We start from the raw sequence: 26386 nt of genomic DNA, 5'->3' as shown, positions 1-26386 counted from the left end.
GCCAGGGGTGGGACTTTGGGAATTCATTGCCCGCAATGTTTTGGACCTGAAATGTCTTCAAAATGTGTTGTATAGGTTGTACTACTGTTACTGTTCAACAATTACAACATGCTACAACAAGACTACTGTTGAGAACAAGGTTTTATTGCAGGTCAAGGAACCGCTAGATCCAATTCAATTTGCGTAGATGGTAGAGGTGTTTAGGATGCTGTCACACTGTCTGTATCGGCATCCGGAGGCCCCCCAAGACTCATGCCAGACTCTCATTTATTGATTTATCTTCGGCATTCAATACCATCCGACCATTCCTGCTCGCCAGAGAGGCTCATCTGCCACTTTAAACTTGATGCTTGATCCCCTCCTGACTGGTTGGATAATAGACTTTTTAACGGATAGGTCACAGGTCTACTGAGACGATGACTTTCTTTTTCTGAAGTTTCATTGAATCTGTTTCAACTTTTCGTATTATTGCTTGGTTTAGAAACCTAATCTTGTCTAATAAGAACAGACTTGGAAGTCTTGTTAAAATTGCCAGTAAGAGCTCAGGGAAGAATCAGGCCAAGATTTTGGTCATTTATAACAGACAGGTCCTCAGGAGGGCTAATGGTACATTGGACTGTCAGGACCATCCACTCCAGAGGGAGTTTGAGCTATTGCCCTTATGCTGCTGCTTTCAGGGCACCCGTTAAGAGGACCACAAGTCTCCATGTTTCTTTCATCCCAAGTGCTATTGATATGCTTAATAGCAATTGACATAACTAGTTTAGGGAAATGGAAATTCATATCAAGTACATATATGCGAGAGTGCAAATGTGCCAGGATAGTGCAAGGAATGCAACCAGAGTGATATTCATTGTTGGTGTTGTTGGCTTTCACGTAAACTCTCGCTGAATAACAAATTTCCCCTAGTGGGACAATAAAGAGAACCTTGAACCTTGAACGAAAAATTCAACAAGGACAATAACAGGTTACAATACCACTCACCAGTTCTCTTTCAAAAATGATACTTGACAATGCATAAGAATAATCCATGTTTTACCACAGACCAAATGCTATAATATGGTGAAGGGAATCTAAAAAGTGAAGATCCACTTGCTTTCAATGCTTTTAACCTCATCTCATGGTCTTCATTCAGCAAATAGAAATGGTAAGGTGTCATTGCGTGACCTAAATCTGGACCTCCAGTCACGTAATAACAACTTGGTCAGATATGGGGTGTTCAAGGCTCCTCACCATTTTCACCAATGCAGTGTTCCCCAAAGCAGCGGGGAAGCAAAGTCATAAAACAATCTACCGTCAAGATCAAAAACAAGTGAAAATCTACAGTCAGTTTTCCTCATTTATCTTTCCCTACACTGGACCATGTGTTTCTTTTTTTTGCGATCAGAAATCAGGAATTTGGAGGGGGTCACAGTTCAGCAACCTGAGATTCAAAGTAACATCCACCGTCTCAAGGCAGAAAGCTTGTATGGGCTATATTTATTGTTTTTCCCAAATGACCTGCATGCGGCGTTGAGAAGCACTCTAGCTTGGCAGACGACACATGCTTCATGAATAAAACTGTTTTCAGCGTTATGAGGAGGCGAGTGGAGCGCAATAAAAGATACCACTTCTGTGTTTGTGAGGGTGTGTTCTTGACTGCTCATGAATGTGGTGTGTGACAAAGAAGGAGACTGTGCCAGACATAAGGAGTCTTTCACCATTCCAGCTCTTACGCTCTATACTATTTATCTTTTTCCATGCAGGCTTGCCGACATCAGGGCGTGACCACATATTTTCACATTTGAGTATTCCCCGCTGTATTCAAATGCTATTTGCATGATGTGATGGCCCTTTCATGAAAGCAAAAACAGATCAGGGATAAAAGTCTGTCTGAGTTGTTTTTGCCAGGTCGTTTTGTCTGCAGCTCTCTGCTATTGACGGCGTCTCAGTGTCATCTTAAAGATGTCCGACAAGCAGACATAACAGGATGTACGGAGACGGGCAGAGCTGGTACCTAAATAAAACACACTTCCTCAACCACACAGCTTGCTGATGACGGCATGCGACCATGAAAACAGCAATTAAGCATTTAAAAAAAAAATTAAAAAATCCAATTCCACGACAACTGAGCAAACTCGAGAGTTCCAGAACGACTACTAAATCAATCAATCAATCAATCAAGCTTATTTGTCACATGTAATCAATCCCAGTGAAATGTAAACCTGCCAGTCCCTTAAATTTAAATGGACCTTGTGGTGAGTTTGTGTTGTCAACAAAATATTTGACTTGAATTTTGATTTTCAATTAAAAATATTTCCATAGTCAGTTCAAGCACATGTCTATGCTATGATGCATGCTTACATTTAGGGATACCACTTTCTAATAATGCACCTTTTATGAGAGGTTTTTAAGTTGTAAGCAATGTCTTTATTAAAGGGTTAACATATAATTTACCAATTAGATTAGTAATAAGCCATTTATAATAATTCTCTGGCTAGCTCTTTATTTACACCATTGATAAAATACCTTATTAATTAAAATGAAGTAACGTGAACAATTCCTTCTTTACAATGTATAAACCCTTTATACCCTTTAACAGTGCCTTATTATAAGGAGGTAGCAATTCAGGAGATAACTGCGAGACCATTTGTGTGTCCATTGTTCAGTTAACTCTTGGATGTGACGTAAACAGATGTGATTTGGGTTGACTAGCTAACCCCGCCCATCATATAAGACTGCGCTTGACGGTTAGCGTTGCCCCGTGTTGGCTAAGCCACGCCCGCTTTTGAGAGATCCAATCAAATCTGGAGGACTGCAAAAATATGTCACATTGCAGAAGCTGAAGATGCTCTAACTTCCATCTTACTGAATCTTTACATGGTGCATATACTGTACCTGGATGTGTTTGCGCTTAACCAAATTATCACAAGCAGAGAGTCAATGAGGGCCCTGTTTAAACAGTGCACTTAGGTGGACAGGAGGCTAGAAACACTGATGCTGTGTTTACTATTAGCAGTCCAGAGCTACCTTGATATCAGGCCAGTGCTAAAGAGGCTAACATTCCTTCACATTAATCCAGCGCTACTCTCTGCTCGGTGTTAATTACACATGGCTAGCTGAGCGCTGACGGACGGCCCCTCACTTCAGGCCTGGCGCCGTCAGCCTGCTGGCTAACACCCAGGCTGGCTGTGATTGGCGCTAATACAGCAATATAGCCAGGGGTCATGGGCTTGATTCTCTTCCAGGTTAATCTCGGTATCTTTTTGATGGGGAGTGCAGTCGGTCAGTGGTGAGCTCGTCCTCAACAGTGTGTGTTTATGGTCTACAAATCAAAGCCTAAAAGGAGAGGATATTTCACCGGATTTTATTATCAACTGACATCCATAAAGAATGTGCTAAAAGAAAAAGGAAAAAGAACGAACTTCTAAGCGAGCGCTGTACTGTGTTGAACTTGGCTGCTGACGCTGACTCGGATGTCTTCTCATCTCTTTGAAGTTCAGGTTTGAACTGCAGATAGAGCAATCTGATCCCCCACTCAGCCTTCTATGGTTCATTTCATTTCCATCCCTGACTTTCAGATTCCTGTCAGTCCACATCTGGGGGGTTTTAATAGCAAACTGCCCACCCCGACTCCCCTCCCAACCCTGGCAATGCCGGGACAATCAGCACTTTTAATGACCCAAATTACTTGGAAATTCAATTAATGCGTTGGTGCTTTGGTTTTATGGATGGGAGGAATGGCTAGGCCAGTTTTCTGCGTGAACTGGGTGGAGTGAGCAGCGCCCTTACATAACTCTTCTGTTGCGTCTACATGGCATTAATGCACCTCCCGAATGACTGACATTAAATTAGCCAGCCCCACGCTTCCTAATTAAGCTCTTTAGAAATCAAGTCAAATAACTTCATCCAGTGAAGAGAGCATGCTCTGTCCCTTTAATCATGACCTCCAGTAACCGAGAAATAACGACTTTCAAGCATTAACGTCTGATGAATTTGTATGCGTGACCCGAGGCGTGTAATCATACCAATTAGCTCATTTCTTTTTACATAAAAGCTCCGCATGAAGAAAAAAACAAAAAACTCAGCTCAATTAGCTGGCACAAGAGTCTCACTAAGAAATAGCTGCACAATATTAAACCACAACACACTGTGCTTATTTCCTACTAATCAGGCCTCTTTGATAGCAAATTAATAAAAAGAAGTAAAAGTTGTGTTATTGTGAACAAAGTAGTGGCATATATTGCTGATACTACCAGTGAGGGGGGAGGCCAATAACAGAAATGTGACACTTCTGGGTAAGTGAAACTCTACAAAGTAGAGTTGTACTCAAGTACGCATACTTATTTATGTTCCACCACTGGGGATGCCTAACAATATATGACCTTACATCTATAAGCTGTTTTCTAGTAGCTGCAAACAGTAGCTGGCTGACCTTGTGGCCTCTTGTTACTTCTTTCCTCCAAGAATTGATAGCAGGGGGATCAACTATCAGCGAGAGCAGTTAAAGGATCATTCCAGTTTGTTACAACTTGGGCCGAAAAATGCCGTAATTACTGCTTGGAATAATGTATGAAAATAAGGTACAAGTTGTAATAAACCTATAATAAAAAATAAAGTTGCCTCATGTTCATCCCTTTTTCATGGAGAAAGATAGAGGAGGAGGAGGAGGAGGTGGAGGAGAGTGTACAGACAGGGAGTCTGCTGGTCAGTGTAAGATTAAAGGCGATAAACTCCAGGAAGCTGCTGCCATTGTAGCGACCCCGCTGGTAGCCTAGCAACGGGAGTGTGTGTTGACAACAACAGCGGACTGACACAAGACCCGTGCTGAGAGTCTGGGCCGGGAGGGGCACAAACACATACTCCTATAAAGTGCATGCAAAAAGAAAATCCAGCACCCACACCCACCCAGAAATACACACACACACACACACAATGTAACCCACACCTATCTATGTAACTGATTATGCCTGATTATGCCTGATTGACCCATCAGCATTGACTTCCTCTTATTGCTGGACTATCAACACTAATGTAGCCTAAATTACAAATGACTTTACAATAATGGAGATTCAATATTGACCACAAAAGTGTACCAAATTGATAGTGGCCTCTTGTTGATGATAGCACTAGTCCAGTCACAACAGCTCTCCAAGATAGCCGGCTAGCTAACTGTCAGTTCTCACTAGCCGTCAGTTAGCAAGCTAGGTAACTCCAATGTTAACCAGCAATATGTTACGTTTATTTGAGATAGTGGCCTCATGTTGATGATAGCACTAGTCCATCCACAACAGCTCTCCAAGATAGCCAGCTAGCTAACCGTCAGTTCTCACTAGCCGTCAGTTAGCAAGCTAGGTAACTCCAATGTTAACCAGCAATAAGTTACATTTATTTGAGATAGTGGCCTCATGTTGATGATAGCACTAGTCCAGCCACAACAGCTCTCCAAGATAGACGGCTAGCTAACTGTCAGTTCTCACTAGCTGTCAGTTAGCAAGCTAGGTAACTCCAATGGTAACCAGCAATAAGTTACATTTATTTGAGATAGTGGCCTCTTGTTGATGATAGCACTAGTCCATCCACAACAGCTCTCCAAGATAGCTGGCTAGCTAACTGTCAGTTCTCACTAGCTGTCAGTTAGCAAGCTAGGTAACTCCAATGGTAACCAGCAATAAGTTACATTTATTTGAGATAGTGGCCTCTTGTTGATGATAGCACTGGTCCTGTCAAAACAGCTCTCCAAGATAGCCAGCTAGCTAACTGTCAGTTCTCATTAGCTGTCAGTTAGCAAGCTAGGTAACTCGAATGGTAACCAGCAATAAGTTACATTTATTTGAGATAGTGGCCTCATGTTGATGATAGCACTAGTCCATCCACAACAGCTCTCCAAGATAGCCGGCTAGCTAACTGTCAGTTCTCACTAGCTGTCAGTTAGCAAGCTAGGTAACTCCAATGGTAACCAGCAATAAGTTACATTTATTTGAGATAGTGGCCTCTTGTTGATGATAGCACTGGTCCTGTCAAAACAGCTCTCCAAGATAGCCAGCTAGCTAACTGTCAGTTCTCATTAGCTGTCAGTTAGCAAGCTAGGTAACTCCAATGGTAACCAGCAATAAGTTACGTTTATTTGAGATAGTGGCCTCTTGTTGATGATAGCACTAGTCCATCCACAACAGCTCTCCAAGATAGCTGGCTAGCTAACTGTCAGTTCTCACTAGCTGTCAGTTAGCAAGCTAGGTAACTCAAATGGTAACCAGCAATAAGTTACGTTATTTGTTATGATGTGTTCGTACCATCAACTACTGTCTCTACCTGTATGTAAACTCTGCCTCTTTTGTGGAGCATTTATTGCACACTTTGGTCAAAGGTGCAAATTCGCTTGTCAAAAATCACACAAATTTAACTCAAAGCGTAGCCTAATATTTTCTATAACATTTTTACTTTTCATGTTTATACCTGTTTGTACCTTAGAGGAACTCCCTGAGTTTACAATAATGATCTTCACCTCCGTCAACATCTTCCTGGCCCACTACTGCATAACTTCTTCAATCATGGCATTAAGTTCAATTCTTTTTTTCAACGTTTGACCCCTCCATTCCCTCAATCCTGTGTTGCCTGCTATCCCACAATGCCTTGAGATGCAACTCACTTGCATTCAGTAAAAAGTAAACAGGCCTATAGAAGAACGTGCCACACTGGATTATATTAGTACATTCAACACAGTGTCATTAGCTTAATAGTTCCTCATAGTTCAAAAAGATAAGCCACGTTAGTGTATTTATTGGAGGGTTTGTTTCTACTACCAAGATGCCAGTCTCAGATATACAGTCGTTGTGAGAGTTGTGGGTTGTGGAGTGACAGTGTAAAGGTGAGAGGCGATAGCGGGCCGTTACATACCTTTACAGGCGAAGCACTTGATGTGGAAGTGTTTGTTCTGGACCCGGAGCGCCTCCCCTTTGCAGGGCTTCCCGCAGTTCTGACAGGCGATAGGTCCTCCTCCTCCCTGCTTTTGCTTCTGCTTCTGTTGCTCCAGAGGGCTGTGGACAGCCTGCTGCTGAAACACTGCAGGAGACGGACAGAGACAAGGATAAGACTATTTTAAGGTCTTATTCTAGTAGAACAAATCCTATTTTAAAGTTCCATTGTCCCTCATATCGCTCCAATCTAAGGAATATTCCAAAGTAAGGGGGCTACAATTGATCTAAATCAACAATTAGATTATCTGGTTAGCATGGTATTCCACTATTAAGAAAATAACTTTGGGGGGAGAAATACTGGATACATTTATGAAATATTTTTGGCATTAAAATACACAGTACCAAATACTGCTTGTACACAGCTTTAATCCAAAAATATCTGCATCACTTCTGGCCTTCAAAATTCACATAAGTGACCCCTTTATTTATATATAGTATGTTTGTCCCCATTAGGGACTTCAAGCTTCAAGTACCATCCTTTTACTTTAATAGACACACAAAGCTTACTTTTTTTAAATCCAAAAATAGCTAAGCCTTCACTTATGTTGTCACATCAGACAACAATATGAAAAAAACAATATTCTTTATATATTTTTTTCTTTGACTCACACACATATACAGACACACAGACACACACACACACACAAACACTTGTTTCTTGTTCGATTAATTTAAATACATTACATTAATTCCTGGAGACTTACCACAATCTTAAACCTAACCACTACATGCATAACCCAAACCCTACTGTTAGCCTTAAACCTAGTCCTAACCATAAAATGTAATGATTTATGTTGTGGGGACCAGCTCTTTGTCCCCATAAGGGAGACAGGTCCCCACAATGTGACTGAGTAGAGAGGTTTATGTCCCCGCAATGTCAGGATAGTGTGCACACACACACACACACACACACACACACACAAACACAGTAGAAAGCCTAGAAAGTCCACATAAAAACTGATGTTGGATGAACGTCATAGCGTTGACAAGTTCCCGATCACTCTCCAAGCAGTTGCTCTCCTTTGTTCCACACAGGAAGAAGGGGATTGTGCCAAGAAAAGTGATGTCAACACCAGCAATGAAAAACATTTAACAGAGCACAACAACAACCCTTAGGCGTTGCAACGATGCAAGAAGGCAACACACACACCATAAGAGCCTGACATCTCCATCCTAACAGCGTCATCGGTACACCTCGCCATTTTCCCCTTTCATCATAACCCTGGCAGAACACGCTCACATACTGATCGGCCTCTCGGCACTGACTGGTGCATCAGCCGAATAAAAGGCCTTTTCGTGTTCTCAGGAAACGTTTGTGTCGTCTGACCGGTTTCAACAGGCCTGCATGGTTACCGGTGATTGGGATTGGAGATGGGAGTTCATCAAATGAATTGATTTAGAGAAAGAGACGAGAGAGAAGGAATTGTAGGGATAGCAGCTGTGAGCCAAACAGAGCTCCTTTCTGGAAACTCACCAAGAACCTTTTTTCTGGTGGAAACTATCCTTCTTTCAGGTTTGCTCAATTCATGGGGCGTTTATTGGGTGTTTCATTGGCACAATATGTTGACTTAGATTAAGTTAAAGCTAGAGTGTTTTGCTGTTTTTCTCTACTCCATAATTTGGAACAATACAAAACACGTTTAGCAACCCTGACACTTTTCTCCCTATAAAGTTTAAAGGGACACAACCGGAGAGACAGTTGGTTCGTACTTATTTGCTCATAGTAAGTCATTTCCTTTCCAGTCAGACTGGTCTCTCCGAACATTTCAGTCGAGTGAGATGAAAATCAACATCAGCCTCATGTCTGTGCATTAAGTACAGAGCTGGAGTGAGGATATGGTTAATATATAGGATTGGATATATAGGATAATGGTTAGCATGGCATAGCATAATGACTGGAAGCAGGGGAATAACAGCTAGCCTGACTCCTTCCAAAGTTAAAAAATGTTCCAACCATTCAAGCATTTAAGTTGTGGTTTGTTGGCGAACAAGTTTATCCATCCACCCAGTACTTCTTTGCAGCACCTTCGGCTATAGCGTGGGTTGCCAGATACAGTCAGTGAGCCCAGGCTTTACCATTGGTCTCTGTACAGGCATGATGGCATGAAAACTTACAACCTCAACATGATGACAAGGCTACAAGGAGCTGCACATAGAAACCATACTTGGCCGTGGGATACTTGACAGGAGAGTAAAAGCAGCCACCAGTCTATCCAGATCTACAGGAACAACAGATTCTTCAGCAAGTTTTACAAGGGTCTCTCACCCACCGTAGGGAACAAAGCCGTTTTATAGCTTTGTAGTGTGTGTGCCTGTGTGTCCAAGACAAACACAACTTCCCAAACCTCCTTAGAGATTTGAAAACTCTACCATGAGGCCAAGACAAATAAAATGTCAGAAGGTTATCGTCCTGAAGGGATCTAATTCCCAAATCTGATTTTTATTTAAATAGAAAATGTCAAAAATGTTCCTTGGTTATACTGAACATCCTTGATGTCAGCAAATACAATCAAAATACAGAGAAAGGAAATTCTTCATGAAGTTTGCTTTGGATGATGCTAAAACCCACAGAGCTGCTTTCATTCGGTCCATATGTCGAGATTACAGTCTGATCTCTAACTTGAAAATGTGCTGACTTCCAAATTGAATCAAGACAAGAATAGGGATTTTGGACAATTCAGCCTAGATTCTATTGTCGGTAGGGGGTGGGGCTTTATTGAAGCTACCCATGTTGAGCGTAAATGTGGGCATGCTAAGCAATAAAGACAAGAATTTAGGAGGGGAAAGTCTTGAGTCCTCGTAAAAATGGTCTTAGACTGAGTTGATTGCAACCATCTGGAAAAGACAACAGTCCAAAAGCGAGAAAGGGTTGGGAGGGGGATAGACAGCAGGGATTGGTCGCCACAAGGGAGTCGGGAGGGGTTCTGCCTTCTGATCTGACCCAGCGTATATTGCTGCCCCCTTGCACCTGTTGGGGGGCATCCAGTGTCTTTACTTCCTCTTTAAACAGCAAATAGAAGAGCAGGGCGGGGATGAGGAGGAGACAGAAGATGATCTTTTGGGCCAGATGTAGGATCCGGCAAGTTGTTCCAGACATTCAGGCTGCCAGTAACCAAGACAAGTCGTAGTCTGTGATAAGGGTCCAACAATCTGTCAGCAGCGGGCGGTTTGCTGTTTATATTTGATACAGTTAACTGACAAAATGAATAATGAGTGATCCAGTCAATCCATGTCAAATTGCAGCTCTTTCATATCCTTCTTAGGGTTCTCAGTAGGGCAGTGAGTTCCATCTTCATGTTTCAGGCATTTAGAAATTCCAAGTAATCAGTGTAATAATCAGGGAAAATGAGAGAAAAACAAAGGTTTTTTGAGATTGTTTAGAGAAAGTAGGAAGTAGAAATAATTCATTTGGATGCGGGTGACATGAGGAAGTAATGAGTTTTCTTTTTATGATTGAGGACTGACAGTGACTGTGCCGGGCACAGCAGCACGAAGAGTCCTTCACCCTCCCATCCCCTCTGCCCCCGCCAGTGCCCCGTCTTCTCCAGGCCCAGTTGTCCATATCATCAATCAGACGCTCTGGTGTCTGTCCTCTGGCCGATGGCCACCACTGATGCCTCTGTCCCAAAGGTCGCAGCCAGGCAGGCAGCTATCTGAGCAATGCAACACTACATGTCTGTGCTGCATACAGTCACACCACAGGAAGCCTCTGGGAACACATACTGACCACTGACAGAGGTTTGCAGCTTGCCACCTGCACATGTATACCATATAACTGCCCAAACATAGGCATGTGGCTACACCATATATAGCGTCTCTCTCTCTGATACATCATGAAGAAGATCCCTGACACTTATCCAATTTGTTGTTATTCAAGGTCACCAACAATAAATGAGACACAGAATATATGTTTCCTGCTGGGATTGAAATTGAGTTCACATCACACTGAAAACAGTAGAGAAACAAAATTCTACAGTATCTCTTGCAACGCTTCAACACGAAAAGGCTTTTGAGGTACATATACATGTAATGAGGAATCACAGGCCACTACACGGTGGAACACACAAGCAGTTCTATCTCAAATGCCTTTTCAAGAAGCCATGCTCCAGCACCTCCTAAAAATAGAGTGTTCCCTCAACTCACGGGGATCCCATGGTGCTCTGCAACATTCCTGGTGTGAACCATCTGCAGAGGTGGCAGGGGTGGGCAGGGGATCAAAAGGCTCATATTACCACAGCAAGAGTACTTTGTGGTGGCCGAGCTGTTGACCTTGGGGACTTTCACTTTCTTATGAGTCAACAAATGGATGTAAAAAAAGATTTTGATTACATGTTATTCTTATCTTTACGGAAAAGCCAGTAAATACTGGTAATACACAGTGTTCTTCACAAGTTTTTTGGTTAAGGTACTGGTAATATATGGCATAATACTGTATTACTTAAATGCTGGTAAATATGAATAGACACATTTTTTTTTGCCCATTTTAAAACAGCTAAAAACATATATCGTCATAAAAGTTACATGTAGAATTTCACAATTTAGAATTTAAGCGTTTATAAAGAGAACTCATTTCTCATTTGTGTTGCAATGCATTTGCATGCACTTTTTAGCATTAAGGCTACCACAATAAAATTGGCATAGATTAGCAAAGGAGCCAATTGGTAAAGAATATGCCTTCAAGTCATTTCATGGATTATAAACTCTTGACATTAACCGAACCAAAACTAGAACTCAAGACAACTAATAAAATACTGCTTTCCCCTGCCAGTTCTGGGTACACTGGTTGGCAAAGCTTTTTTCAACATTGCTAGCTTACTTACTGCCATGTTGCGTGTTATGCTGTGTGTTGTCTTGCTAGCAGTGTTTTGGGGGAGAGAGCCTTCGGGAAAGTCGCATAACGGGCATAACTACTGAGGGGCTCTTCATTGACTTCATTGAAAACATGCAGCATACTGATTGAACTTATGCGCAATGAAAACTAAGGTTTACTTGCCTAGAAAATGTAGGTAATCCACTTTTTTTGTTTAACTCCATTTGATCTTGAATGATTAGCCACTACGTTGCTTACGCTAATACCTGAAGTCAACATTGCTCATCTGCTTTAGCATGGATAATGCCTCTACAACAGCAATGTAAAGAGATATCCCGATATCTTTCCCCTTCACCTTGTGTCTGCAACTTCCATCACGTTTTAAGGATCCTTCAGTTCAGGTTACTAAAGTATCAAATTTATGACCACAGTGCCAACTGGAATAAGCAGGAACCTCTCCAGATATAAGAGCATGAATGGCAGATTTTAGCCCCGGAACTCAGCACACCAAGAATTTGCAACATTTTAAAGACCTATTAAACTAAATGTAAGGCTTTTTAAACTCTTTTATTGGCTGTATTCACGTCCTCTCATGGTCTCGTGCCTAAATAATATGATTAACAACATGTGAAGACTCTTTAAGAGCCTGCTGACACCTGGCCTTACCTTTGTATAGCCATTACTTCACTGCTTAAGAGTTTCCTGTCCGTCATCCCAACAGAAAACTCACTCCATTATCTCACCCTCTCTAGATGCCAAGGAAAAGACATGAACAGAGCCTATAGGCTGAGTTCGCTGAGTATAAGTCAAACAGGGAAAAGGAGCAGAGACATACCTAACTTTTATGACAATAGGTACACACAGACTAGTCATTATGAGTTATGATTTTTTTCCACCTGTGCAGTCACGCCTGCAACCTGACCCGAACAGCATTTGATGTCTGACCCTGAGGTCAAGCACTACACAGAAAGCTGACCTCCGACCTCTCTGGCAAATGACACCGGCGCACCCTTGTTGGCTCAGCCCTTATAAAGACAAGGGCACGTCATATGAACAGAGAGGTGTCGGAAAACCAAGTTAACTCACTTCCTGTATATTTTGACACTGGAGGCACTAATATTGCTGGTGCTGCTATTTATAATAACAGTAACCAAAATAGTAACCAAAACATTATTAAATCAGGCATGAAGAGGCCAAAAGTGAAGCAAGACATGGAAACTAGTGTGCTTTGTAATGAATATGGTCTTTGTGTGAAAACATATGACTCCTGCCATTCCTTTCTTTCTTCTTCTTTCATTTCTTCCACTGACAAACACTGCCTACAGATATGATCCCACGTGTTACCTCAGCTGGCTCTTCTGGAACATTTCCATGTGGTCGCCCCGAGTCACTGCCACAATATTCCTCTCTTGATTTCAGCTGCTTAAGGACTCAGGAGGATCAGCATCTCTGCTGTATCAAAACTCCAATAGCAGCCTACACTATTATGACCTAAACTATGGAAATACTGTTCACATGCTTTGCGTACTTCCCCTGCGCACGAAGCCGGGTCCATAAAGAAATGGTTTTCCAGTTTGGTGTGGAAGAACCCCATCCAACACCTTTGAGATTGAACTGAAAGGGCAGACTGTGAGCCAGGCCTGATGCTCTTGTAGCAGAATGGGAGCAAATCCTTGACCCTATCACTTCCATCAAGATTCATATTGAGTGCCAACGCAGGAAGTAGCGCGCCCTTTATGTATTAAGGAGAAAGGTTACGGTGTGGGAGTCACAGCTCTCTTTCACACAGGAGGCTGTATCTGTAACACTGTAACAAAGGTCTTTCCCTAAACCTGACTAAACCATAGCTGCCGTCCGCGGTTAGCGTTGAGAGCTAGCTAATTTGAAATATGTTGGCGGAAAAGTTGTCACTGAACATGATCAGGGGTTTCGCAGAATCATCTAATGTCTAATGCCTGGCGATAGGTGGGGATGTTTTTTGAGAAGGCAAGTCGATGTGATGCTCTCATCATTAGCTTGTCTGGGTGAAAGTGCTGTATAATAGCTTGGATCGTGTGTCACTGTGAGGCAGCAGAAAATCACTGAACTGCTGAGCGTGTTACAGTGGATGTGATTGTGTGTGTCTGCACGTGTATATAAATGTGTGCGTGAAAGGATGCTTTGCTAATCTCATGGCTGTTCACGGGAACACACACACACAACCGGCGTAGGAGGGAGTGGAAGAGCTGTGGGAAAGGACAGCGAGGGATTTGGAGCTGCGTGCGCTTGCAGGCCATTCATTTCAACCCAGAGAGAAACAGCATGACTCATGAATAGAGCCTCTCTGTAGAAAGCATCGTGTCAGCTGTTTGAGCCGAGCTGGTGCAAAAACACTGGCATATGCCAAGCAGGTTTAGCACCTAGGGGAGGGAGGCCAGAACAACAGCAGCTGAATTTGAACACACGGGCCATTATCAACATCCACAGGACATTACTCGACCCTGAAGTGGACAAAGATACATTATGTAGTCACTAATTGAGCACAGAGTGACCCCGACAACTCAGACTGCTGGATAATTCACCTGCTACTTGAGCAATCGTAGTAAGTTAAAGAGGACCCGTTATGCTTTTCCTTATTTTCTGTCACATATATACTGTCACAATGTCGGATATTCATACTAAACGTCGCCAAAGTTGCCGAATAATTAGGTAAAGGTATGTAAAAGTGATCCCTGTGAGCCAAAAGCTCAGGCTTCAGACTGCTCTGAACGCTCAGTTTCAGTTTTTTCAACCCGCCATGTCTATCTGATGTCAGAAAGGCCCGGATGTCCTTATATGGTATCTCTGCTTCAGGCACAGACACAGATGTTCATGTTAACGTCAGCGTTGCTTTGTAACGTTAGGTTTACAGTTTGCCTTTGGAAATTCTTCCGAAGACTTCCGGAACTTTGCTGGCCAATCAGAAGAGGCTTTTAGGGAGAGGGGGGGTCTTAAAGAGACAGGAGCTCAAACGGATTGTTTCGGACAGAGGGTGAACTGAGGGGCTGCATGAAGGGCCAGTAGAAGATAAATCGGGACTTTTTTGAACTGTGAATCAGGCAAAGCTGCTCTAGTGGAATCACCAAATGAAAATATAGAGCTGGAAATGAGCATAATAGGCCTCCTTTAATGCAATATGAATTGCCATAGTTCATTATGCAGTGACTGAAAAACTCTGCACTAAGCTGCATAACTCAATATATTATATACAATATAATAACAATAGGTCAAATGACCATAAGCCATGTTATTTTCCTTCCCGAATCCTGCCTCTCAGCTGACATCTAACAGGTTGATGCATTTTAATGCGCCCTACCTGCACATTGTCCCTTAAATTGCTTTGGAGTTGATCCTAGAAAATGCATTTGGCGCTAAATCATCCAAGTGCCCCAATATTGGTTTGGGTCTCAACATGGGATTCGTTGACAGCGACAAAAATATAGACCACCACCAGCTGACCCTCTAACATGATGCACCATGTCAATCAGGGATCATCTCAGGATACTTTATGAGATCTCTTGCTAACTTAAACTGATGCTTTCAACCTGCCACTGCCTGCCGTTTTTCGGAGCTATATCATTCACAGAGGGAATTCAAAAATCATGACTAGTAACAAAAGAGCCAATAAAAATGCCTTTTGGTTTCAGTTTGTAGAAATGCAAAATGTCAACGGGGCTGACGCTGGTAAGCTGACGGACACGCAGATGGTTTGTTTACTGGCAGGTCCAGAATAGTGACGGGCGTCGCTGTGACTGCTGACGACCAGCCAGCCATTACATCACACCCCCAGGATACACTGTCCTTGGCTACGACTGAGACACAGCCTGAAGTGGTGTGTGTTTTGTGCATGCATGCGTGTGTATGTGGGTAACAGCATGTACATTTATATCCATTTTTTTGCGGTTGGTCATTAGTTTCTATTTAATTAGAACAAGACCAAATTACTTAAATGCAAAATAACCGCCAACGCTCCTCCTTGAAGCGTGTGTTTCTGCCGAGCGTGTCAGTGTACGGTACAGTGTGCGTGTTTGTGTGTGTGTGTGTGTGTGTGTGTGCGAGCACGTGGCCCTGTGGTCCGTGTGAGGGTGTGTCGCCTGAATGTCCTCACCGCCGAACTTTGCAAGTCTCGTCACATTGCGTTGCTGCGCACACACACGCCTCCCCGCTCTACGCTAAACACAGCTGGAACACACACTTGACACTGGATCAGCTTTAACGAGAGCACAAGACACAGGGGGGTGGGGGTGGGGAGGAAATATCTGTGGTGTGTTCATGAGGACCAGCAGTGAGGCTACTTTTTACAAGCAACTGGGGGGGGGTCAGTAGTGGAAAGTCCATGCTTCTTAGTATTTCAGAGAAAAATCACCCAAAAGTCTCCTCACTTCTGATAAAAATGTCAATGCAGGACTTTTACATGGTAGTATTGACTACTACTCTGACTTCCACCACTGGTAGGGGGTTAATGACTGGAACATGTTGGGCCAAATTGTACACATATGCCGTATGTACAAGTTATGTTCTTTGTTACCTTCAATACGCAATCTTATACAAAAAAAAAAAGTACTATATCCTCTACTTCAAAGCTTATTTTTCACTCTCACTGTAAGTCATACAGTCGTACATATTGTCGGCGCATTTGTGGAAACATTAAGTCCCCATATATGCAGTAGATGCAGAGAAAATGAAATGACGCTAAAGCCATAGAAAGGTCAGTACAAGCTTATTATGCAGCTTGGTATGTATGGGGGGGGGGGGGGGGTTGCAGTTTGCTATGTTTTCGGTACAGCAGGGAAAACAAAAAAAACAATGAATAATGTAAACATTCGACAGCGGCCCAGTGGCCATCATTCTTACTGTAACACTTCATGCGATCAAATACTTTCATATTGTCAGTCCAAAAAATAATATTAACATAAACGATGTCGGCGTGCAGTTTGACGCTAACCAATTGTTGCCCGCTTTCGCTGCGGCTAACACAGGACAACGGGTCGCCGTGGTGCTTGCTGCAGCTGATGGACAACATGCGTGGGGAAACACTGCTAAAGACACGCTGTGAATCACTGCAGGAATATCATGGTGATTTCTTCGTAGCAACTGGCCCTCGCCCCTTTGTGAGCAGCCCAAATGGCTGCGCTCCCGGTATTAGATATGCAGGCGTGGGACCAAGACAACAGTGTTGTTGCCAGGGATGTTGCAGGCAGGCAGGCGGCATATCAACCTGCCGCATAAGAATTCAGCCTGCTACCACGGGCTTGTTGTTGTCATTCACATTCGCACACCATATGCAAACAGAAAGAGCTACACACCTCTGACTGCAGTTACATAATAGGGGGCCTGTTAAGCTGTAGGTAAAGTACTATTTACACACACACATATGACCAAGAACTTTTGAATGAATACTTCTGAGTTGTGGGATTATTATAGTTGATTATGTTATTGTGGTAAAGAAGTAATTCATATCTACTTAAGAATGGGTTGAAATGGTCATTAATTAAGGTAAGTCCTGCTTAAAACAAGCAAATCATTTTCGCTAGAAACTCTCTCCTCTCCCTGGCAGGTGAACACGCCACAAACAGCTTATTAAAGGTTATTAAAGGTCATTATTACCTTTCTCCTCTGGCATTGTCACTCTGCTGTTCTCCCAAATGGATATATTGCTACGTCCTTCAGCGGTAGTAATTATAGACAATATCCAAAAAATCTTTTCAGAGTCCTTTGATTGTGTTGCGACACATCCTCTGCACGCTCTGGTGTAATAATAGGTGGGAGCACCGAGTGAGCGCTCTGTCTGTCACTATCTCTGGAATGAGCTGCAGGTCATATGACTCCCTATGTCTCTCTCTCTCTCTCTCTCTCTCTCCCTGAGTTATTGCAGCTATCTGTTATAAATAGAAGCATGTGCAGCTCAAAGAGAATGACACCTCCTCCTTGGTAATCTGTCACTGGGCGTGTCCCACCTTCCCCAGTCCACGCCAAACTCAACTGACAGCTCAGTGACGGCCGAATCGGGGATTCAGTCTGTCAATGTACTTGGCGTTCTCTCAACTTAAAAGTCAACAACAAATCAACAAAAGGTCAAAGTTACACCAGTCATTCCAGGAGAGGGAATTATGCGCGAGAGTTTGGGCCCCAGCAGGGTGCTGCTCCGGAATGTGGATGTTTTGGAAAGAAAGGCCATAAAAGAACGTAAACCTGCACTAATCAATATTTTCTATCTTAAAGGATAAATTGCAGGATTTGAAAAACCTGGGTCGTACTTATTCTGATAACTGTGTCCACTCAGACTGTGGGTAATGCCGACTTTGCATTCGCCAACTCTGTTGTCGAGATTTGGGAAGTGGCGACTCATCAAAACATCATATATCCGGGTAAGCAAGCTATCCAAATGAATTTAATTAAAATGCTTCTCTCTGGGTCTGAAAATGAATACGTAAATTAGCCCCCTGGATTAGCTTTCATAGCTAAATGAAGAAGGGTCAACGTTGGGGCAGCTGGATCAAATAACTACGTGTTGTGTCAGCTGTTAACGTTATAATCTGCAGCAAATAAATGCTAATACCGCTTCATGTCACCTAAAGGTGTAAGCAATTGTTTGCTAGCATGTTAGCCCTACCGTCTTTGTAAGGTGCTCATTTGTCACATTGTTTAGTTTTTAGCTTGTTGTGGAGCCTGTCGCCGGACTCACGGCACACACCTTCGCGAATATATCGTCAAACACTGGCCGGCTGGAAAAACATATCGCCCAACATCTGAGCGATGCAAGGCTGGGGTGGACAACTCGCTAACTGTAACCTGAGCTAAGGTAAGGCTACGTTTAGCCAGCTAGCTGTAACTTATACGGCATGGATCTGGCATTGGTTGCTTCGTAACGTTAGCTGATGAAGTAACTTGTAAATGGTAAGCTAGTTTGCATCACAGAGCCAGTGGTCCAAGTAAAATACAGGAACCACCTTGTCATGTCCCCACATGAGCACTCGAATGGTGAAGGATAATCAGCTACACGTGGCCTACAGATTGCATGATCACCTACCTTAGGTGCCTTGCTTTACAGTCGCTAGTTGCGAGGTGACTTCATATTGAGCCGCCGCGTGCTTGTTGGTATTTGGAGACTGGCTTTAAATCACACCATTGATCTGGGCTGATATCTAATCAATATCCAAGGAGCGGATACAACACTTAGCCTTAGGGATTCATTGCCATCTGTAATCAAATCAGCTTTCAACTCCCAGATGCAAGGACAGCGCTGACATCATTTCAAATGAAAGGAGAACCCGGCGGCCGTGTGGTATTACATTTTCGAGGGCAGATGGATGGTGATGGACCTCTGAAAGTGTTTGTTTTTGGTTCCCGTTTAAAGAATTTTGTAATGAGGCGTCATGATGGCTTAAAAAGGTCTTTATACATAATATATAATGCAGCTTGGCTTGACTCACTAACAGTTGGACATGTTTCACGACAAATTCACTGCTCTCAAACAATTTCTGTGGCCAAAGCATACAGCAAATAGTTGCGTGATGTGACTGAACACTGTATGTACAGAAACAATGAGGTCATTCTTCATTCAGCTGGTGTAGGGTCACCTCAGGGTAATGGTAATTATGTTGGACCTTCTCCATCTTATGGGCCCCAGTAAAACAATAGCCACTTCCACAATGGTAAAGTAAGCAGGCAGATTCATTAGGCATTGTGCCAAGCATTCAGATCATGACTGAACCAGATGCCCTGAGGAGGAATATTCGGCCATACTAATGAAATAAGCAACCATTTCTACGGTGGATCAGCCTAAATATTACTATGCTTAGCGTTACGGTTCTAGGGATTGCAACATAAAATTTGGTACAAACATTCATGGATGAATCCTGCTGACTTTGGCACTCCCCATCATCAATATTTTGACAACTATCGGGTGGATTGCCATGAATGTGTGCTCCTCGGAGGAGGAATCCTAAATACTTTGGTTACTATCCAAATCTTCTCAGCTCCGGCAGCGGGTCGATGTTTTCACTTATCTCCACATCTGCATAGTGAATTCGTACCACTCGAGACATTCATGGTTCTCAGATAATGAATCATCTCCTCACTTTTCATCTGGCGCCATCATCAGATCAAATTTTTTTACTTGTCCAATATGTCGGTTTATGACATTCCCATCAGCCTCAGCTGAACTTTGTGTGTAGTGCTAATTAGCAAATGTTAACAACACACTAAGGTAACACGGTGAACATGCTCAACATCCTACTAACGGTTAACATTGCCACTGTGAGCGTGTTAGCATGGTGACATTAGCATTTAGCTCAAAGCACCATTGGCTGCAGTATTATAGATAGGTACTGCATTGATCCTGTATTATTATTGCCCTCCTGACCACAACATATCAGCTTTTAGAGGTTTCAGGATTGGCCTAGAAACAAAGGATGTCGCTAGAACCCTGGCAGATAGAGGACAGGCACAGAATGAGCGGCATTCAAAGCCATGACATGGCAGGTGAATGGTGAACGGTTTCTATTCTGCCAGGCCAGACCACCAGGAGCCCGTAGAGGAGGTTATTAAAAGCTACCAAAAATAACAGACAGGATGTACCAGAGGAGTGTTTACAGCTGAGCTGATTGTCAGCGAGCAGAGACACATGCCAGAGGGACTGAGCAGCAATCATGGCCCCATTTCATTTCTGACAGTGTCCCCTTCTTTCTCACACATCCTCACTGCCTTTCTTCCCTTGTCGTCCGAAGCTGTGACGGATCGTCGCTGGAACATAAACCAAAGGAAGTGCTCAGTAAATGGTAGGAAGCTTCAGGGGAACAGCGTGCATGGTGGACTTGGCCATGTGACTCAGCAGCAGGCACCGCGCGTCTGTGTGTGTGTGTGTGAGGGACAGAAAAAGACACAGGATCTGCATTGCAAATCATCCAGCACCAGAGCTGCCAAGTTGGGTCCACAACAAATCCAAAAGTGGGACCAAAACTGAGTGCTGCCACTTCCAGCCGAGCCAAAATAATGAAGCCACGGCACAATTTACAGCCACATGGCGACATTTACGAGGTTGCAAAATGGCAAATATGATAATAAAAATGCCACGTTGGGCTTTTGTCATAGGAATATGTGCAGACTTTTTTTTTAGTGCATTCTGAATAAATGCCATTCATCTTGGGGAAAATTCTGACTGGAAAAACAATGACTCGGCTGCTTCTCCCCATCCGACTGCGATCAATGACAATCTGGGTTTAGCGTCGCAATAATCTGGCTCCACAGTAGCAATCCTTGCCTTGCATGGCACTGAAATGAATGTTGAAAAAATCTAGTTTTGGCGAGGTAAAGCACTGAAAAGTAGGGAGACAGATATGTGCATGGGCTTAAATTCAGTCACAGAATGAATAAGGTTTCCTCCCCATCTGTCTTACCTACATTTTTTTGTTTTGTTTGTTTTTTGTTTTTTTGCAGAGGTTTGGGCAGATTTGTGCAAGCTGCAGCACTCTGTTGTCAGCCCAATCTGTCATCATGCACACGCTTTATGAACCTACCTACAGAGGCACATGGAAGGGGAGAAAGAGACACAGAGACAGAGAGAGCGAGCATACGCTGGAAGGATGCTCGGAGGGAGTTATTACCTGTAATGTAGCATTCTTCTTTCTCCCATATTTCCCTTTGGCACAGGGATTCAAACAAACCACCAGCTTCTGTAAAAAATGTCATCAAACTTCACCTCAAAGCTTCAGTTTTACTTTTGCACTCAAACTAACTTGGCTAATACAGCTAATAACTGAGTGCTTGAATTATGCAAGGTATCTTTTTAAACTGCTCTGAATAGCCCATGTTCTTCATGCACTGTGGGTGTTTTTTTGGGGGGGGTTTCTGGCAGTTACCCAAAAGCTTCAGGGACTTTGCCACCACCTCTGGACTGGAGTGGAGGCGGAACGACGAACTAGTTTCAAAGATTCAAATGTTTTTCACTCTGTTCAGTATGGTTCAAGGTTTGCTCATTTCTTCAAGGCCGTGCGATCGCGCCATCATTCGTACTGCTGTTGGCGTTCGGCACGGATTCTGAGGGTCCTCAGTTCAGCAGGTATTTCATTTCTGTTGCTGTTTCGAACTGTTCTATTCAGTTCAACAAAAACGAACAAAAGTCCTGTTTATGTGATGAATACCTCAGCAGACGCCTACAGAACTATCTGTATCTGCAACAAGATGTCCATTCGGAATTGTCTCAGTAGCTTTCGAGCTCTGTCTATAAGCTTTTAAGCAGGAAGGGACATTGTGTGTATCCCAGTTGAGCTGGCAACAGGATGTTAGGAGCCACACTGCTAAAAGCTACCACATTTGCATCTACAAGGGAAAAAGAGGGATGCAATAAGATTTGTAATCTGGCTGGCTACAAGAAAACAAACCTGTATTGAATTGCATTTGATCCAGGTTTGAGAAACTGGAAATAACAATTGCAAAATGGACCTTTGAGAACAGATGCAAGACCTAAACTGTCCATTATGATCCCTTGTTGCACAGGGAAACGTCTTGTGCACACAACTGTGGCAAGTATTATGGCTATGGCTAATGTCTTTGCTCAGAGTTCCTCCCAGCAGGACGTAGTAAAATACAAAGCATTTAGAGTGGCTAGGTGGCTCGGCTACAGAAGCTAAGAGCGTAGCGACTCTATGGCGGTGTCTCCCGCATTGTTGAGGCTAGGCTGAGCTAAACTAGCCTAAAACCAGAGTTTGGAGTATAATTCGGACCCTAGATGTGGGAAGCGACTGTAAACTGTGATGGATCCTTTGCGACGTCACACTTCTGTTCAGCGATACCACAACGCTGCCAGATCTCAGCAGTGAACTTGGTGAATATAATGGTGTTATTACCGTTGGGAATAACGGCCAAAACTGCGATGACAAAAGTAAAAACCCAAGCTGTAATAGACAAGAATTACTCTTTAACAGCCAGCATGCATAGAACAAAATGAAGATGTTGCTACGTGGCTATAAATCTGCTCTGATGATATACCTCCTCCGGACCTTTTGACCTTGACCTTATCTATATCACTCGCCACTCCTGGCATTTTCCTACAGTCCATGTCACGTATGCACAAGCATCAATTACACCCTGCAATGGTCTAACTCCTATAGGAAGCCACTGGGTCATTACATAGAAGGTTAATGCATGACAAGCCTGCAGCGCCCAAAGTGAACCAGACGATCGTAAGGAGCCTCACTTCAAAGGCTCAGGTGACCATATCACTACTGGGAATACTGGTGTGGTGGATAATAGATAAGGGAATGAGACGGGAGCCCTGAGAGCCCACTGAGGGATTACAGAGGCATGTGTGTGTGTGCGCCTCTGCAATGCCCCATCGACCCCAATCCCAAGTCCAAGTCCCAAGTTAAAGGGAGGATAGATAAAGATGGAAGGCGTGTGTGAGTGTGTAAAAAAGTAGCTTACCTTTAGACATCCAAAAGGAGTCTTAAAAGTGAACAAAATGGTACTTAACCTAAAAAGGTTGATCCTCCCCCCTTTCACTACTGTACTTTGGATGTACAGCAAGAAACACGGGTCATATTCACATTGCTATGAAAAGCTAGGACACGCTGGTCTCTGGCCCAATCACTGCCATCCCCCTTTGAAATGATAGATATGATGCAGTTTGATATTCAGCTGATCAATAGTATGGTTGTCAATGAAAAACCTGAACTGATTACAATGTGACATTCCATACACGTATGCATGGATGGGATTAATTATAGCGGTGGTACTGCTGTCATTATAATTATTAGCAGGGTGCTTCCATAAAGTGCATGAGGCAGATCTAGAAAAATAACCTTTTGCCAATAATAGAGCAAGATCCAAAAAAACTGAATTTACATATTTTGTTAATAGATATTCGTAATGACACAAATTACTAAAATCCAGCCTTGGAACATAACCTCACTCAACGGTACCTTGCGCAGTTCATTCAATTTGTGCAGATGCTAAAAAAACCCGATATAATATGGTTGTTTATTTAATGTTTCTGTTCTTAGCAAAACCTTCAAGGAGCACCATTTCCCGCAAGCCCTAGACCTTCGCAGGTCAAACGACACGGCTCGACAGAACGAGGCGAGTTTGTTCCGATGTGTCGGTAAATAACAGAAGGACTGAACCGTGTCGACGTTTGGAGACAGCAGGCATCACAGCTAAAAAGTTGGGAAAATGCTACCGGAAGAGAGCATTTGTGGATATTACAAAAACAAGTATATTGAGAATATTGACGGTAAACCCTGTGAACACATTTCATTTTTTTAGGAAAGCACAGCGTTTGAAGCCAGCACTTTCGATGGAAGTCGCCGGCAACGCTCAATGTGACTCGCAGTTCAGTCGTATATTCAGGCGTGTTATTGCTAGTGGCTGCTAAAGTAGCCTGGAGCCTCTAGCCTGCAGCGGTGCTACAGAGGTCTGGTCAGCCCACTTCTTTCTAACTCTACACCAATTCAGTGTCCTAAGATGCTGATTTGTTTCAGAAGTTTTAGGTTAGGAAGGTATTGAATATGTACCCAAAATATTACAATCTAAAAGAAGTCAGTATTATGCCCTAAATAGCAATGACAATACCAAATGAAGGTCAAGAAATTGATCTCAGGACATTTGCTGTCTCCATTTCCAAGATTACAATCCCTATACCCAGGGTGGTTCAACAAGTAACTGTGTGTACCACTGCAAAAGTAAACATGAGGGAAAATCCTCCCCATTATATGTCCGACGCAACAGGAGACATGCTAGAGAGATCCCACACACACACTGTTAGCTCCAGCATCTCATTGGTGAGAGGAGGAGTGTAAATGAGGCTGTAACCAATAGCAACCAGTGACGGAGGGATGGATGGACGAGTGCCAGACAAAGAAGGAGTCGCCAGACCGAAACCCAGCTTGTCACGGCGACTGTTGCATGACCTGGAATGACCTCGCTCATCTTCCTCTCTCTCCTTCTTGCACTCGTTAAATTTTCTTTGTCTCTCATCCTTCTCACTCAAACTGAAATGACTCTCGTGTTGGGACATTCAAAGGCTGGCCTGGTGGTTACCCCACGTGGCTGCATGGTTGCAACGGTCGCCAGTTCGATTCCAGCCAGTGACCTCTGTTGCATGTCGAAATAATCAAGTAATATGCAATGTGGTTCAATTAAATTTAAATTCCTAGTCATTAATTGGGTGTCTGTCTCTTTTTTTTAACCTTTTCTGCCCTGGATCTGGTTGAGAATACAGTGTGTGTGTGTGTGTGTGTGTGTGTGTGTGTGTGTGTGCGTGCGCGCACGCACGCTCACTTGATTCTGATTATATATGCATATAAATGGGGAACACCCTGCAGTTAAACTGCATATAATTAAGCATGCAATGTATTTAGCATTTCAAATGGGGGGAAAAATCACTACAAGAGAAAAAACACACACCCATGCAACCTTAACTCTAACAAAACCTATTTCCATTTCTACTCTTAAACGTGAACTCAAGTTTGAATCCTAAACTGGCACCTTTCCATCCTTTTTGTGGTCCTCGTGCATACAGACACACACTGATAGCGGAGGCTCAGACTGAAAAAGCACTAAGGCTGATCAGGATTAGTGATCACCAGGGAAGCGCAACACGAAGCAAATCTCTGTCTTCGCAATGTTTTTCTTCCAGTCTTAGGCAGAGAATTAACACCACAAAAATGACTTGTGCGACCCACATTTCGGTTCCTACTTTGAAGCTCCTTTAATAAAAAGATAGCACACGGTGTGACTTGGGTGTGTTAACCTGACTAATTGGTTCTTTCATGTGGGACCTGCGGAGGCTCCGGGAGACTGAGAAAAGGAAAGAATAGGAGAGGAGATATATGAAGAGAAAATCCAGGGAAACAGGAGGAAAAGGCAAAGAATAGACGAGGGGAGAAAGCGGCGAGAAAGAAAGGATGAAGAGAGTGTACATAAAGAAGAGGGGAAGGGAAGAAGTTGTTACCTTTCTTCAATGGTGCTGAAGAAACAAAAGGAAAAGGAAAAAACGTGCACTTAGAGCTTTTCTCCAACTAGCATGAGTGGGCGTGGAGATATCATAACTCAGAATCAGTACACAAGCAGCGTGTGGACCGTTGGACAGCCAACAGACAACAATCCAGTCTCCAGGAACGATCGATCACAGTACACGAACACACTCAGGAGAAAGTGAATTGATGAATAATTCACTGAAGGCTCATTGATCTTAGTGCCCCCCCCCCCACTTCTACCCACATAGCAGTCATCTGGTCCAGGTTTTAAGTGCAGAGTTTAGCTCTCAAGGTAGCTGCACACGTTCCCATGATGCATTTGAAAAAACACAAAGGACAACATGTCCTATTTCTTCTTATAGGGTCCCTACAAATAGCTCCAGTAGGCATTTGTTCATCACATTAAAATTTGCTGCTGAGTTATTACAGGAACCCATTACATCACAAACTGCAGGCCCTGTAAGACCACAATACGGTCAGTTGCCAATTAGAGGGGCAGAGCTGATGTGAAACACATTTTGACAATATGAATATTTTTAAACAATATAGCTATTATTGGCTTCAACAATCACCACAACTGATTTGTTCATCGCTGACTGGGCTTTTGGTTCTGACTACAATTATGT

General features: G+C 43.1%; 1 protein-coding gene across 1 annotated transcript in view; it reads right to left on the bottom strand.

Moving 5' to 3' along the window:
* The window catches only part of ablim2 (actin binding LIM protein family, member 2), a 61519-nt gene extending 53361 nt beyond the window's left edge, over positions 1–8158 (bottom strand). Inside the window, exons 1-2 of the mRNA XM_070930263.1 lie at positions 8107–8158; positions 6877–7041 (exon numbers count right to left, since the gene is read on the bottom strand). Coding sequence (XP_070786364.1) covers positions 6877–7041; positions 8107–8158 — 217 coding nt within the window. The remainder of the gene's footprint in view (positions 1–6876; positions 7042–8106) is intronic.
* Positions 8159–26386: the final 18228 nt, after the last annotated feature.

Source organism: Enoplosus armatus, chromosome 23 (genome assembly GCF_043641665.1).
Source record: "Enoplosus armatus isolate fEnoArm2 chromosome 23, fEnoArm2.hap1, whole genome shotgun sequence".
Lineage (NCBI taxonomy): Eukaryota > Metazoa > Chordata > Actinopteri > Centrarchiformes > Enoplosidae > Enoplosus > Enoplosus armatus.
Note: the sequence above shows the minus strand (reverse complement) of the source record. Positions and strands in the feature narration are given on the sequence as shown.